Source organism: Dermacentor silvarum, chromosome 3 (assembly GCF_013339745.2).
Source record: "Dermacentor silvarum isolate Dsil-2018 chromosome 3, BIME_Dsil_1.4, whole genome shotgun sequence".
Lineage (NCBI taxonomy): Eukaryota > Metazoa > Arthropoda > Arachnida > Ixodida > Ixodidae > Dermacentor > Dermacentor silvarum.
Window position 1 is genome coordinate 45548049 of NC_051156.1, and position 17216 is coordinate 45565264.

Sequence of the window (17216 nt, forward strand, 5' to 3'; positions counted from 1 at the left end):
GCGAAGATGGTGAATGATCCCCTACAAAAGACCGACGTTTTGATTTCGATGCTGAAATTCAAGAGAAGTAAAGTCGGAGCTAATTTCCGGCAATCCGTGACTGAAGCCTCGTGTGAAGAGGTGGGTGTGGACCTACGATAGGTGTACTGCTCTGAGCAGCAGTTCGGATCATCATGGGGCAGATTGACGCATCATCTATCAGTGACACATTGAAACAAATTAAACCGAAGAAAACATCATGCCGATACACACACAATAAGAATAATAAATAATATTTATTGAAAGGACCACGAAAAAACTTATCTTTGGAGTGCAGACGTGCAAACGTCGTTTTCAGCCGAAGCGTGATGAGTCCTGGGCGTGCCACTCTTTTGTAGCGTTCAACAGTAGCTTTAAAACTTGTGAATATCATTCCTCGCCTTATAGCGTTGGCTACGGTCTACAATTAGTGTGCAAATATTGCGCTAAAACACATTGCTTACATTAAATAACCATTGTAGTAGCACAACTTCTAGGCTAAACAGCCTGAATCCAGCAGGCGAAGGGTACGCAAAGAAATGATATAATGTTAAAAGAGCCACCACAGTACGTGCACGCTACGATATAGCCACAACCCGCGGTCTTACTCGGAAATTTAACTTTACTGCCACAGGCAGAAAACTGGCCGCTAGAAATAAAAAGAAACTGCGTTTCGAATAGCACGTGCGGCTGCTACTACCCCCGTACACCCTTGCAATATTTACCAATATCACGCGAGCGTCGACCAGACGGCGTGTCAGCGGCCTTGTAGCGGCGAGAGACTGTGGGATTGGCAACATTAAGTGCGGTCGTGCAAGGCGAATTCTAGTTGTAATGTATTCTGCTGCATTGTTGGCTTCGGGAGTGCGCCTCACGTCTACAAGACCACTAATACGCCGTGCGGTCGACGCTCGCGTGATATAGTTAAAAAATTGCAAGGGTCTACATATTAGTCAGTTATAATGGCAATATTGAAATCGCATAGCAGCATAGAAATCTACAAACGAATAGCAAGGATGATACAAGAAGAAAATATGCTCAGTAGGCGTTCAGCATGGTGAATAATTGAAAGTTGTTATTGTGCCTACCTACCTAAAGGCGACTATTTCTCACGTCATTGCGTTTAGGGACAAATAAAGTAGCTCTTCAAAGGTCTGAAGCCTTTGTTTATCTCACACTAGCCTCTTTCAATTGAATAAATGCCTTCTTTCTTTCAAATCGTAACATCCAGTGCACCAGACGTGGAATAAAGAAATTGAATTCTTAGATTAAAAGAAATGCATGATAGTCGTACGGATAAAAAACTATGAGCTTACCCACTGCTGCCATGGCTCCTTTGGGGAGGTCGCTGAGATCTACGCAACGTCCCCGCCAGTAGGCGCACATAACGGCCTGTTCAGCTGTGAAGCAACCGTCAGCGTAAGCACAGCCTATCTCGCCCATGGAATGGCCGACTATGCCATCTGGCCGAATGCCTATGGCAAAGAGCACATCTACGAGTGCCACCTGTCGCAAAACATGAATACAGGCGTGAGTCAACAGGCCATTGTCAGTATTATGTGGCTAGCAACAATGACAATATGTTGGCGTAGTCGCAACGCACCTCCCGAACTCTGACAACTTGAACTACCGGCTTCTAAGCAGCCGAGTCCCTGCATAGTAGTCCAATTACTCTCGCAATGACTAAAGTAGTATAGCTTAGTCGTGGAAATGTACTACAGAAAAATATGTCTACCGAATATGATCAAGTCAAATAGTGAGAAACCTGCGTATAAGATTTTAATAAAGCCAATGAGATCGCTCGGTCTTATTGAATACCGAGTATACGTTTTTTTTCGTTCGCAGTATTAAACTGCTTCATGTGTGCGAAATGCTATGCTTCTGTCCAGCAATTTTTGCGGGGATACATTATGGCGGATTACTGACAGACGTGCTGTAAAGCTGAAGGTCGCACGGCCTTTCAGGAATGGCATAATTTACTTTCGTTTCCCTTATAAACATTGCGTGAAAGTGCGTTATCGTCATTGTGGGGCACATATTGGCAGAGCACATTAGCAGCAAAGTGCAAAACCGAGTCAAATTGTCAACTTCATGCCAATGCAATAGACATATTTGTTCGCTTAACACGCGTATTGAACCAATGGTCAGAAAAATATGCTATCATAGTACCTGAACTGCGATTATCGATGCGAAAAGAGCCGCCATAGTCTCTTCCTCCTTCTGGGAAGTCACCAAGTCGATGAGGTCAATGCCAAACTGTCTGAGGACCTGGTGCGATTGATTGATAGAGCGTGCAAAAACGTCAAAGTCCATCATCTCTCGCGCCATGCCTCGCCACTGGCATCCCATTCCACTGAAAACAAACCACAGGGGCCGCTTTTTCGAAGGAGCGTCCTCGGCTGCCTTCAATACTTCTTTCTCAGAGCCGTCCTCGGGAACCAAGACGTAGCCTCGAAAAGGAACGCGCCCCACATCTGGCTGGGCTACGAGGTTCAGGAGAGCGTACGCGGAGTCTGGGTACGGTCCCTCGGCCTCGACGCAGTCCATCGCCCGCTGCAATCATAGCCGAAATAATTGACGGCAGACATTAAGTTGCCAATAGCTGGAAATTTTAACACCAAGAAATGCAGCCACATGTGTGAGCAGCATGCCGCACATAGCGATTTGCACTAAAAGAGTACATGATTTCCTGGGGTGAGAGCACTGATTGAAGTTTTATTTCACTCTACTCAATGTTGTACGTGTCATAAAGAGAAGTTTAGCCAGAAGTTTCATATGGTATGAAACATCAAGAATTCTCAAAGCATGCGTGTTTTTGTACGTCAACGAAATGTATTGCAGTTATCGTTTATTCTTGATTAAGACGTAGCAATATATTTTAATTTTAAAAATAGCTGTCGGAATCTATAAGGCATAGTAAAGCACTAAAGTATTTACATCTTATTTTGCCTACGCTATTTTTAGTGGACTGCTGTAAGCACACGAGCACACACCGATTCACGCAACCTATTGCACAAAAAACAGCCCTTCACTTTGTACCACATAAAACTCTTCGTCACCTTGTGCCCGGTCATAAATATATGCAAGTTTTATATTTATATTTAGGACATAAGCTGCCATTTAGTAAAGCTCGAATTTCGCATCACCACAATAATCTGCCATGTGATTTCGAAGAAAGAATAAAGAAAGGAGATTAAAATGTTCACCAGCGGACCAAACGAACAAAAGTTAGAATGCACAATGAATATACGCGACCTGCGCATGGAATAAGCATTTAGGAAAACAGAAGAACAAGCACGTCGACAAAGATGGCAACTGGTCACCACTCTCTGCACACATTCGGAGAGGCAGAGAGCATCCACCGGAGACAATTGCTTTTCATAAGTGTTGCCATCTGTGCAGAAACTTCCACTGACTGCTCAAAGTTTCCGAATCTAACAGCAATAACAACTGAAATGCAACAATGTCCGACTTCAACACATGCCTATGGAGCGGCTCATAATGCCGCATTTTGCTGAGGGAAAAAAATCTAACAGTACCAAAGTAGTTAGCTGAAAATTTGCCGATTTATTGGGCAACCTTATGCCAGGAACAACAAGCAACACTAAAAGATCAACAATAGCGGCAAGCAGAGCCATCTGTCATAATTAACTAGTCATCATTGAAGTACAAGTGACAAAATGTGCGGTCTTCGTCGGTCTTGCCACAAAGCCGACAGCAGAGATTACGGTACGTCCGACTGGTTGGACAGTGCACTGAAACTCTTTCTTCCGTTCTTGCCAGGTTCGTGCAAACTTTGTACCGAATTTTTTTGTTCTCCGGCGCACCCGCTGCTGCGCATGTACCTTTTTGTGTTCCGTTGAACGCACAAGGTATTTGTGGCCCTAATTGTTTGTGAGAGGTGCACTCCAGTTCTCCATGGACAACAAAGACGCCTGCTGTACCTGTGCAAAGGCTACTGCGCCGGAAGCGTCAAGTATCGTTAGTTACGAATGTCTACCTACATAATTTTCATAATGGTAAATGTAGTGCAGGTAGTGCAGCGATTTCCGCGTCCAACTGAGTTGAACAGGCAGAAAGCTAGACAACCTGAACTCTGTTGACAGGGCACTGCAGATTATTGCAGTTCTTGTTAACCTGCTCTCTGACAAATATGACGTAGCCTTCAGCACGCAGAGGCAACATGCCGAGGAAATACACGCCCTAAAACACGCATAGCTAGAATTCAGACGAAACATTGTGACCATTTTCTGCCTCTGCTTCATCAAGAAATAGCCTTAGCTTGACTTTAAGATTACACAGCAGTTCTGTAATTCTGAATGAAACTCTCATGACTAGGCCAACGAGAGCATGTGTGCTCTGGGTACTCTTAGATTGACTGAACGTGGCAATGCCTCAATTCGAAGATTACCGTCAATACCAAGTAAGATCCCAGGTGTTATAATTCGCTTCAAGGATGAAGAAACACGGGAAATCTGGTTTGAGGGGTAATAAAGAACTGAGAGACGCAAAAGAGGATCGTTCGTTCTTGAACATCTTACGACGTGAAGCACAGCTTTGCTATAAGCTGCTGGAGAGTGGACCAGAACGTTAGGCTTTCATTTTGTGTGGCATAGGAAGTGGCAGGATCCGGGTTCAGATGAAAACTGACACGCCCGTTATACACGTAATGTCGATCAAAGATATTCGTAGAATTGGCACATAGGCAGATTATGCCTACCAAGACTGTAAGTGAAAGCTCACTTCGCAATAGATATCAAGTACTGCTAGCCTGAACCACTTGTCACTGGCGAGGAATTTGACCCTAAAGCGTTGAAATGTTTTTATGTGAACTTTTATTTCGCTGCCAATACGGAACCTGAGCACGACCACTTGTTCTCGCATTTCTACTTTGACTTTAATTTTGTCATATTCACAGAAACTTGGCATACTCATAATTTAACGGTTATAAACTTGCCCTCATACTATGCATTTGATTTATATAGGACCGCAAGACATGGTAAGTGAAATATCACTGTCATTAGGCAAACTATTTTTCGGAGTTTATTGATAATTTTATGCAATTACCATTATTTTCGAAGTCCTAACCACTAAAAGAGGCATTTAATTGCTATCAACATATGCCCGACTACCTGAGGGACATTGTGCTTCCTTTTCTACATATTAGAGAACCTTGCTTTGCTGTGTTACCTCTAATCATGTGGTGCCGCGAGAGGATTTCAATGTTGACATACTTACATACCTAGCGAACTCCCATTCCATGCGGCCTGTTGCGTGTTATGGGCTTACCGACGTCCTAAATCAACCCATTCGAATTGGGTTAGTTCAAAATTCAAACTGATCTTCAAACCACTAGATTAGAAGCTGCCCTTTCCTTCTTTGACATGCCGCGATCTATGTTAATAAATCGGCAATATTCGCCTCTGTCTAGTCCCTGAAGAGACGACATATTTCTTTGAAGTTAGATGCACCGAACAATACCTTACCTCAAGCGACTCCCTGCTTCTTCCAGCCAAAAGAACAAGTCTAGGCAGCTCCGGCTTTTCGCGCGGAATGTCGTCCACGTGTGGCCCTGGTTTCGCTTCGAGAATAACATGCGCATTGGCGCCGCCAAAGCCAAATGAGTTGACGCCAACCAAGCCACCTGGAAAGGCTGTCGGCTTATCAACGACTTCAAGGCTGCCGTCAAACAACGATGGAATCTTGGGGTTTGGCTTGCTGAAGTGTAGGTTGCCGGCAATAGTGCCCGTTTCCATAGCCAAAATAACTTTGGCCAGAGAACAAATTCCTGCAAGTGGAATGATGTAAAAACTGGAGTTCCTCGTACGGGACTGTATATACATGAGTGTAAAAGAAACAAACAGCACAATTGCGTCTACGGACAATTGGCCGAAGCAAACTTAAGGAAACAATTGAATCAAAATAAAAATTTTGTATTTTCTCGCCCATCCACCCCACACCTTCACCAAATAATGTTGCATTTAGCTTATGTACAAGCCTATTTACAATGTACGCGTATTTACACGTAGGCTAACGGTTGCCAAGATGGCGACGACATACCAATCGAGAACAGTGCAGTTACATTGTGGCGGCTGTGCCGTATCAATATTACTGGAGTAATTATAGGGCAAACACTAGTTATAGTTATGGCCATTCTCATGTTTTGTAACAAGAAACACTTTACCAATGAAGGAGAAAATCAAATCAATTAATTTTTAAGAAAACAGCAGCTGAGTCCAATGACCTAGCTTTTTGTTAGGTCGCTGCGCATCCACCTCCTTAGCCCTGAGCAGCGCTGGCTAGTATTGCAATGGCTAAACTTGTATACAAATGCTTGAAAAAGTGTACTGGAGGATGGCTGCCATAGTCGCGAAGAAGGCGCGATGTGGAATTCGTGGCTATCGATGGTTTATCGTTTCGTCTACTTTCACCTCTGTTTATCCTTCTTATTTGTTCATTTGAATTAAAAGTAAAATTTATTTACACAATACGTGCGCCAGCTTTGCCTATATTTTTATATGGTCGTGAATAATAAAGAACCAAGCCCTTCTGATCCCCTTCAGCCTAAAAGTGAGATATACGAGATCTGTTAGAGAGAGAGAGAGAGAGAATAAACTTTATTGTACGAAGAGTGGTTGGTGTGGTTATTCTCGGGTGGAGCCCTCTTGTAGAGCCCCACTGGCCGCGGCGGCTCGCCGGGCCTGGTCCAGGGTCGCCAGTTGGCTTCCCAGTGCCAGCTCGGAAAGTCGTGCCTCCCAAGACCACGTTGTGAGTGTCTGAGGCGAGGCTTTTCTTTTATTTTCTTTTTAATGCCTCACCACAACTTTTGTCTGTGATGAGCTCACCAGCCTGGATACTGCCTCGGCTGGGCGTTCCGTACACTGGTATGTAATGTGTGTCAGTGTGGCTGTGTGGTCGTTGCACCAGGGGCATACACTGGTTGTGTGTACCTCTGGAAACATTGCGTGCAACCTTGATATGTGCGGGTAAGTGTTGGTTTGAAGGCGGCGCCAGTCCCTGGCTTGTTGGCTGCTTAACTTTGGATGCGGAGGAGCGTACTTTCGTCTGGCCAGGCGTTGGTCCTCCAAAATCTGCCTGCTCGTGATGGGATCTTCATGGTGGTTTGTGAGGGGCCTCGAAGAGTCTTCTGTGGCTCGGCCAGCAAGTCCGCGAGCTACACAGTCGGCCTCCTCGTTGCCTTCGAGGTCCTGTATGCCCTGGGCACCAGACGATCCCATGGTCCTCAGTGCAGCGTGGGGCCCAGGATATCGGTGACGCACCTGGGAAGTGTGCCTCTAATATATAACCGACAGGCGGCCTGTGAATCCGTCAGGATATATGCGGAGCGACCTCTTCGTTCTGCTTCTTTGATTGCGAGGGCTATGGCTGCTGCCTCTGCGGTGGCGCTTGATCTGGTGCGTATAGATGCGCAGGCCACCACTTTCTTTTGGTTAGCTACTGCCGTTGCGTATGCCGGTTTTCTGGGGCCTTGTGGTGTTGTGGAGTAAAGGCTAGCGTCGGTGAAATAGGTATCAGGATCGTTCCTTCTCTGGAGGAGTTTTCGTGCTCGTGCTTGCCGGCGCTTTTGGTTGTACAGCGGATGCATGTTTTTGGCGACCGGTTCCACGATGATGCGAGCCCGTAGATGCATCGGTACGATGACTGTGTCGTCTCCGCAGTATTGGGGGGGGGGGGAGTGGGTATTCCAGTCTTTGCAGTAGTTTTCTGCCCTGGTGTGTGGTGTTGAGTCGTTCTCTTTGTGCGATTAGCGTTGCGGCTGCCAGTTCTTCATATGTGTTATTTATGCCTATCGACATGAGCCTGTCTGTGCTCGTGCAATTCGGAAGTTGGAGTGCAGCTTTGTATGCGATTCTTATGAGCTTGTCGATGTTTTCTATTTCGGTCTTGCGTGTAGCTTGGAAGGGCAGAGCGAAGGTGATTCGGGTGAGGACGAAAGCCTGTACGAGGCGTAATGTCTCACCTTCTGTCATCTCATCTTTACTTCTTGCTATTCTAGCTATGAGGGTTGTAATACTTTTTACGGTGTGTTTGAGTTTGTCTATTGCCGTCTTTACGCTGTTATTTTCTTGTATGTGCATGCCCAGGATTCGTGCTACCGTGGTTCTGTTGATGCATTGTCCGGCAATCGTCAGGTGAAGTGGGGGTGCACGGTTGTTAGAAAAGTATCCGACCCTATTTTTTTGCGAACACCTGACGAATATAAAACAAGCGCGCTTGCATCAGCCGACCTTGAACCTTCGTGCGCATGCGTGATTTTTTTCTCGCCTGCCGATGGCGTCAGTCGCTGGGACGCTGCGTTTGAGTGAGGTAGTGCGCAGTGCTCTCGTCGGTGTTTTTATTGCAAGGAAAATGACGGAGCGACTGGAGGAGCGCTACAACTTCAAATTTTGCCAGAAACTGGGCGACAGCCAAGTGGAAACCACTCGGAAGATTCAGACGGCTTTCGGTGACGATGCTATGAGCAGCACAAAGGTTAAGGAGTGGTACAACCGGTTTAAAGACGGCCGCACATCGGTAGACACCGGAGCGAGCCACGCTCAGATCGGCCATCAAAATGCCGGAAAGACCAGTCATTGCCGAAGTGAACACTGCAGCGATGCGGGACCATCGTGTGACTATCCGAGGAATTGCGGAAGAGGTGGGCATCAGCACTTTTTCTGCACATTCCATTATGACCGATGATTTGGCCATGAAGAATGCGGCGAAATTCGTACCGAAGCTGCTCACGGTGGAGCAAAAGCAACTTCGTGTTGAAGTCTCACAGGACATGCTGGATTGCCAACAGTGACCCCGACTTCACAAACGCCATAATCACTGGTGACGAGCCTTGGATGTACGGGTACGACCCGGAAACCAAGTCCCAGTCGTCACAATGGAAGCATTCCACATCACCAAGACCAACGAAGGCCCGCCAAGCGCGCAGCAATGTCAAAGTGATGCTGACTGCTTTCTTTGACTTTCGCGGTGTGCTACACCACGAGTACGCACCACAGGGTGAGACAATCACCAAAGAGTCTACGGGGATGTCCTCCCTAGCCTACGTGATGCTGTGCGGTGCAAGAGGCCGGAGTTGTGGTCAACAGGAAATTGGCGCATCCATCACGACAATGCTCCTGCACATTCCTCGCACTTGTTTCAGGATTTTTTGGCGAAACACCAGACTCATGTAGTTCAACAAGCTCCTTACTCTCCTGATATGGTCCCCTGCGACTTCTGGCTGTTTCCCAAAATCAAGAGGCCATTGAAAGGAGCGCGATTTCAGACAAGAGATGACATTATGGCTGCAACGACAGCTCAGCTAAACTCCATTCCGAAAGAGGCCTTCTCGGAATGTTTCGAACAATGACAGCACCACTGGGAGAAATGTGTAGAGTCCCAAGGAGACTACTTTGACGGTGATTAGGTTTCCAACGCTCCAGTTATGCCAGTTTTATTTTATTCGGCCAAAGTTCGGATACTTTTCTAACAGACCTCGTATTTCAAGCACTCATTGTGATAAATGTGTAAAAGATGTATCGCTTTTAGACTTCATTCAGATCTGTAATCTAGATTTTGGTGAAATAAGGTTTTGCCTCCTTATAAACAGTACCAGATTGGCGTTAAAAAATTGTCTTCGTCTTTATGCCCACCTGTTTCAGACAATGATATTGATATTCGCTGTAAGGTTTGCAGTAAAACGTTAACTGTAAACTGCAGATACAATTCTTGTATATATTTGTTTTACTCCTCTGTCTGAAAATGTATACTGCCCTTAAAATGTACACGCTCTTCTAAGCTACCCAGCTGCCAGAGCCTTCAATTCTTGATGACCTGCGCATCTACACAAGGTATATATATGCTCAGTTAATCGTGTAACTTTAAATAAACCTTTTTCTAACGTTTTACGAAGAAACATTTCATAGAATTCAGGTATTCGACGCCAACGTTTACGAATATCCTCCTCCATTACAAATGTTACTTTCCACAAACACTTCAGAGCAAGCTTTTAAAGGCATGTGCAATTAATTATATGGTCCATTTCGTTTGTCAGGTTGATTACTTGCGCACGAAAATATTTTATTGCACACGGACTTACTAGAAAGCGAAATTATGGGGGTCAGTAAACGAAACACAAATTTCAAATAGTAAGTACTGTATAGGACGTCGACCGTGTAATGAGCACGAAACTATAATTCGCATCCTCAAAAAATATACTCAAGAACCGTTTATCTCCTCACCAGAGGCGGCTTCGGCGTGGCCAATATTGCTCTTCACAGATCCTATCTTGAGCGGTTCAGCTCGTTCTGATCCGCAGAAAAAACTGCTCATGGCAGCCAATTCCACAGGGTCGCCGACTGTAGTTCCAGTACCGTGAGCTTCAAGGTACAGCACCCGGCGCGGATCAACCTTGGCTTCAGCGTAGACTTCCCGTAAAAGCTTTTCCTGTACCTTTGTCGATGGCACCGAGATACCTAAAAGATGACAGATGCCGCAGTTACTCTGCCGATCTATGAGCCGTAATTATTTCCGCGATGTTAACTTATTTCAAAAAGCTTGAGGTGAATTCCGCGGTAAATAAAACACGAAATTGGACTTACCTATGTAACCAAACGTAGCGGCACAATGGGCGCGTCCAGAACTTAATGCTATTTATGTTATATTCGCCGCAACCAGACCTCAAGTCACCATAAAAAATAGAGTCATGGTAGCGTACATACGGCATCTACTGTAGCAAAATTGCAACTGCTCTTTCGCAACTCTTTTCTAGCGGTGGAGTAGAGGGTCATAGAGCATTTTCAGCACAATAGAATGTGTAAATGCTCTCTGAATATATGGCAATAGCTCTGCGATAGGCCGTGGGCGTAAATTAGATTCATTGCAAAGAAGCCATATAGCGATACTGTGGCACAAATTGTGCACTAAAATTTCAATGCATATGCACTGTGCTCTGTCTGGTTCCCCAACTGCGTTTACACCACAGAAATGGACTCGCTCATGGGGTCACGGTAAAAAATTCCTGGCAACCGAGGAGAAAGACATCCTTCGAGCAACGCACAGTCGTCGTCAGTTTTGTTAATCCTCTGCTTTCGGCTGCACATTTAGCTCAGGCACACACAGAAAGATTCCCAGTTCCTTGGGCGTTTGGTTAATTTCAAAACTAAAGTAAAGCCACTATCTATGTTACTCGTTTTGATATCTGGCACCAGCGCTGAGCGAAGCGAAAGAAAAAGAAAGGAGCGGGGTGCCATCGGAGCCAAGGCTCCCGGGCATGCGTGAGTGTTAGGCAAAGTACCGTGTAATCACATGATCGCTCCTGTCCAATGCCTAGGTTTGGGGCCTTCCCATCATGCGTGATATTGTACACCACTGCTCGTTTTCTCTGTCGGAATAGAACTACTCTTTGTTACAGCGCCTACCATAGCAGTTAATAACATAGCACGTAATGGTATTTGGATTGCTCAGCAAAACACGGACACCAGAAGAAACGAAGACGAAGACAAGCGCTCGTGTCTGTGTATTGCTGCGCTATCCAAATACCATTAAATGATGTCCGACAAACAAGCCCACATCGCCACCCTCGTCCTTATAGCGCCCGTGCATTGAAATCGGCATCCGCAAGGGGCCGGTATGTTGCTATGCTGGGCAGGCTTGCAGGCGTAAACGATGAAATGCGGTGCAGACAAGGCAGTGGGTGGACAATGGCGCTAGTTTCGGTATTGGCAATAAAGCGTCGCCATGACACTGGCAGGCAAAGGAAAATTCAGTAACTTTCGTATATATGGCTGTATCTTTTCAACCTACATAGCAATAAAGTGAAGTGATGCAATTATGTGTAGAAATAAAATGTGTCGTCGACAATTTTCCTCTTCCGCGTCCTATATATTTATTTACTCGCTTCATTTGTTGCGCCAACTGGCGACGCTTTCGCTCTTATCGATTCGGCTACCATGTTCTGATGGCACTTTCCTCACCTCTGCACACGTGCACACCTTGACCTTCTACTGTGCGCTGCAACATTTTGTTACTGTAGCAATGTGTGAAACACAGAACAAAGGCTACAAGACGTTCTGCACGGCTCTATGGCGGGCGAACACGCGAAGGGGCAGCAGGGCCACTTTTTTGCGCTTCCAAGAGAATCGAACGTCAGCACGCTTTTTATGCAGTCGTTATGTAGCGAATACCAGCTAACTTTATCGACACGGCTATAAGACAAAGGCAAGGGTCTTCCGTACGCAGTAAATTTTGCCTGTGGTGTGCGAATACATTGAAGCTAGCTACCTATCGACAGCAGCTCCTGTGTCGGATGAGTGCTCGCTAAATAGCTAACGCAAATTGCGTCTCGTTGTAACTTGCCGACCGCTGTTTGCTCTATGGTGCTGCTGATTGCTGTTTGCTCTATGGAATAAAAAATTGATTATTTACCTTTGTTTAAGATGTTTGAATGTTTGCTGCACGGATGACGGCGTTAAGTTAAGAGAACATTGTTTACCTGTTCTTGGTTACACATTGACAGTCGCCTAGAGCTTCACAAGGTGGTCAAACTACTTGAAGCAGCGATGCGCTGGTGCAGAGGGCACAGCAAGCGCTGTTTTCTTCGCGTTGTCTGCTTCGACGCCAGGCGCATTTTACGTTACAAAGCAGAATGTTGTGTGTCGTCTGCTTTTCTGTCCTGCTTTATCAAATATTCATCGGCGATTTAAAGCTAAACATTTCGACAGAATTACCTGTCTGGTTGGGAAAATTGATTAAGACTTAGAGATTGACTCCAACCAAAAGGGGACGCATTCCCGCGACTAAAGGGCGCCCAGCATCGGTCAATCCAGCCGACCAGCGACGCCGAAGACCCCCCCCCCCCACCACCTATGTTGTCTGTCTGGAACAGGTGCCCTGCCAAGTGTCTCCGCACCTTACGCTCTCTCCCCCTTCCTCTCCTTTGTTACGACGGACCTTTTAAAAGCGGCACACCGCCACCTCCGAAGAATACCCCCTGAAGAAGGATGCCGAATTGGTTCCGAAACGTTGGGCTAGTAAATTTCCCTTTTGGTTGCAGTCAATCTCTAAGTCTTAATCAATTTTCCCAACCACACAGGTAATTCTGTCGAAATGTTTAGCTTCAAGTCTATACGTGCAGACTTCGGACAAGAGGCAGTGCAACTTGCAAAGTACTATATCAAAGCCCTGAAAAGCATCTCCACCTTCAAGACCCACTTAGACTTCACCCGGAAATGCAAAGACCAAAACATCGTTCGACGAAGTCTCCAGTTACGCCAACCTATCAACACAGCGGAAGGCCGGGACATCATCAACAAGGCTCAGCAAAGACTCCCCCCCCCCCCCCCCCTGTCCCTCGTCAACGCATTCCCGCGACTAAAGGGCGCCCAGCATCGGTCAACCCAGCCGACCAGCGACGCCGAAGCCCCCCCCCCCCCTCCCCACCCTACCCCCCACCACCTATTTTGTCTGTCTAGAACAGGTGCCCTGCCAAGTGTCTCCCCACCTTACGCTCTCTACCCCTTCCTCTCCTTTGTTACGACGGACCTTTTAAAAGCGGCACACCGCCACCTCCGAAGATTACTCCCTGAAGAAGGAGCCGAATTGGTTGCGAAACGTCGGGCTAGTAAATTTACCTTTTGGTTGGAGTCAATCTCTGAGTCTTAATCGGCGATTTACCACTGTTAAATGAGAACGAAGCGGACGAGCTGATTTTGTTGAGAGCGAGCAAAGTTACCTTCGTGTGGAGTCGCGCTGCGGCGCAATGCGTACGAAGGCGTCTACGTCGGAGCTTAGCGAGCCACGCATTCAGTTGTTCCCTCATAGTATTGTTCTACTTGCGCAAAAAAAATTCTTCTATACAGTAGGAAATGCTCATAGACCGTTGACAAGTGACTTCCAACTTTTCGAAGATCGTCTTCCTGTAATAGGCGTTCTGCAGAACTAGGAAGACAAGGAGTGTACAAAAAGATTGAACAAACTAATCTGTCAGTGCTTTATTGACAAGTGAATGTGAAATTCATGGATCAAGATAATTTATCTGTCAGAAACCGATCAGTGTTTTTTTAGACAGCTGTTGAGAAAGAAGCATTACAAAACCCGTTGCTTCAATATACAGGGTGTCCCAGCTATCACGCAGCACGATTTAAAAAAGGAGGAACGGCGTTACGCGAATTAAACCTAGTGCGTATTGTTTCCAGTACTGTGGAGTATCCGCCAATAATTTTTTCGATACTGACATTTAATTAGGTAATTGTAAATAATTACCTAACTCGAGAAGTACTGTCCTAATTATCAAACTGTCAATGAGAAAATTGTAGAGCAACATGAAAAACTCCCGATAAAGCTTTCTGTTGCTCTATACATGCTACATAAAGTATTTTCCTGAACGTGAAGGAAGCCCGCGAATACACGCAGAATTGCCGCGCGACTGACGCACGAGGTCGCGGGATCGAATCGATGTTCGAAGTTCAACTGGAACGCGTTCCTTTCGCAATAAAGAAACTTGTAACGGGAACTCATTTCAAGATTGGGAAACAACCAGGAACGAGCTTTCGTTCCTGTATTAGTGGAACGTGTACAAGACGGATTAGCGCGTCTCGTCTGAATCGCACCTCGTCGTCGGCGCCTGCACATAGTGGAAAAATAGCTGCACCCTTGCGGTTACCAATTTCAATGCATGAGAGCCATGAGCAGTTTTCCTCTAGAGCTGGTTATTGAACTCGATGGCGGCTGCCACATTTTTCGCCCAGTTTTTCCTCTGGAGTCAGTATATTAACTCTATGGTGCCCACTTATTCTGCAGCCCCGTAGTTCCGCTGGTTACGTGAAGGGGTGTAGGATAAGTGCGTGCGCTGCATGCGATTTCAGATGTGCCTTCACGACTTTCTCGGATGACGAAGGCAACCAAGCATTGATACGACAAGGGTGGTGTTACTGGATCATTATAGGGAGCTCGTGAAGAACTGCTGAGTTTTTTGTGAGTTACCCATCGTGGAGGTTTGACGGTAGCAATACCGAACAGCGACAATTTGAAGAAACCGAGCAGAGATGGCGATTTTTTCACTGAAGTAACAGTTTTTAATGTTTTCTTTAAATTGCGGCTGAAGATAGATGAAAACACGCTAGGTGTTTGTCTCTATTAGATGCCTGTCGTTTATTGCACCAGTTCGTGTTGAATTGTGATATGGTCGTCAGACAAGGCTGCCCTATGGCGTCACGTTAGCCTGACCGCCGCTCATCGCTCGCTAGGCCTTTTCCGATTTGCTTCGAAGATGTAGCTCAACGTAGCAAGAACGAACCACAGACGCTCACAAGCTGTCATCTTTTGTGGCAGTCGTTGCCCCAAGCATATATCCACAATAATTTCTCACACACAAAAAAACAATGCAATAATATCATATTCGTGGTGCAGTCGACTGCATGCGATGCGGCAGAGAATGGCCCAGTCACTTCACCGTCAGCAGCCACCCACTGCAGCTGAGCTTTGTTTATTGAATTCGCTGTGGTCATTACTTATCGCACAAAACGTTATTTTATTTATTATTACATTTCAATTATAAAATCACTGACATGTATCCTGCTTTCTTTTGTGATAACATAAAGTTTTGCCAAGATTTCCTGTTCCGATTCTTCGTTCTCAAATGTGGGATGGGAAAATGGACATTTTGTCAGTTACGACCTTCTTTCAGGTTCTTGGCCAGTGGTGCGCCATCAACCGTTGTCTTTTTGTGAGGACCACGTGCAAATTTAAGCGAATTTTTTCTATAAGCCTTTTTAGTTTCTCCTGGCTGAATTAGTTGGTAAGCTTGCACTGGGCGTTCGTTATTCACTTCACGTACTACATCAGCGCTACTAGAATTTGGACCGAGTTCAATAAAATAGGCAGGGGTTTCGATGTGCGCTTGTTTTTATTAATGACATGTTACGTTTAAGTGATTTGGCTAATGATTGTGTGTTTCTACGGTTTTTCAGCGTTGCCAATGCTTTCTGCAGGATTTGTGAGCTTGGTGCAACTTCGTCCCTGCTCATAAAATTATGGTCCCTAAAAGCTCTTTTCAAAAATTGTAAGTGCAGTAATGTCCAATTTTGAAGGATATTACTTATGCCTGCATATGTGGCAGTCCTCATTGCCGACTCCCAGTGTATATCCGGCTATGTATGTCAAGAAGTCGAAAGACATGCTTACATCCGTGAGATTTTCAACTAGCTGAGGCTTGCATTTTAGGCTTTCGATGTACACTATTACTTAGTGAAAAGGATATCTAAAACGTTGTGGCGTAACAGCACTTGCATTTGCTGGACACCATTTCCAAATGCTGAATGGAGTCTGGGAATGCTATGACTGGAAAAATACATGCGCAAGGAATGTTCGTTTTCGAGAAAGGGTAGAATGCCTGATCGCATTTTTCAGAATTAATAGAACAAAAACATTTTTATGTTTTGTTGACAAATATGCAGAAATCCGTGTTTTTTGGAAAGCAAGCGATTAGACGTCTCTTGCGAACACGCACCTTCATAAGCACTTTAGTGAACGCGCACCTCTATGCTAAAGGAATGTTTTTGGGCTGAGTTCTCTCACCTTCTTTCTTGTATCCATCAGCGTTGACTTTGATACCGATGATTCGTGAGTAGATTCGACGAGCTTGCTTGGCGCGTTGAATAAAAAAGGCGCCCACAGTTTCGCTTCGGGTGTAGCCATTCGCTGCATTAAAATAGAATCCGCACTTTAGAACATGTGGTGTCTCAATATCAAGATTATGTGGCCAATAATCGTGGCACGTGGTGGCACGCCTAAAGCCCATGAAAAAAACTCTTAATTTCGCCCGACAGCGAAGGATCGATTGCGATAGCAAATTAGCCGAGAGCCTTAAGAAGTAAGGATAGTACTTTTATCGGCCGTATCGACTTCTAAACATTCGCTTTCGAAATTAACAAGCATAGTGTCAGCGCGGTCAGCGTAACACATCACACTCGTAACACATCAACACATCACACTCGATGAATGCGGACACTCGCGGTCTAAACGCGGGCGTGAGAAAGCGCGGCGGCAGCAGCGAGCGAAGATAACTTAGTGCTGTTGCCTACCGCTTCAACGCAAACTGAGCGCCTAGAACACAGAGCACGCACAAAGCTACAAGCCACCGACGCACCTAGAGTATGCCTCCGATGCAGATCGCTCTCCAAATACGGCCGCGCGCAGCCGCC

The 17216-nt window shown here is 45.8% G+C and overlaps 1 protein-coding gene across 1 annotated transcript in view; it reads right to left on the reverse strand.

Annotated features, from left to right (window-relative positions):
• Positions 1–17216, reverse strand: part of LOC119445414 (fatty acid synthase-like) — a 175163-nt gene that overhangs the window by 112296 nt on the left and 45651 nt on the right. The window contains 5 exon segments of the mRNA XM_049663271.1: positions 1335–1524; positions 2188–2571; positions 5505–5806; positions 10257–10490; positions 16591–16713. Coding sequence (XP_049519228.1) covers positions 1335–1524; positions 2188–2571; positions 5505–5806; positions 10257–10490; positions 16591–16713 — 1233 coding nt within the window.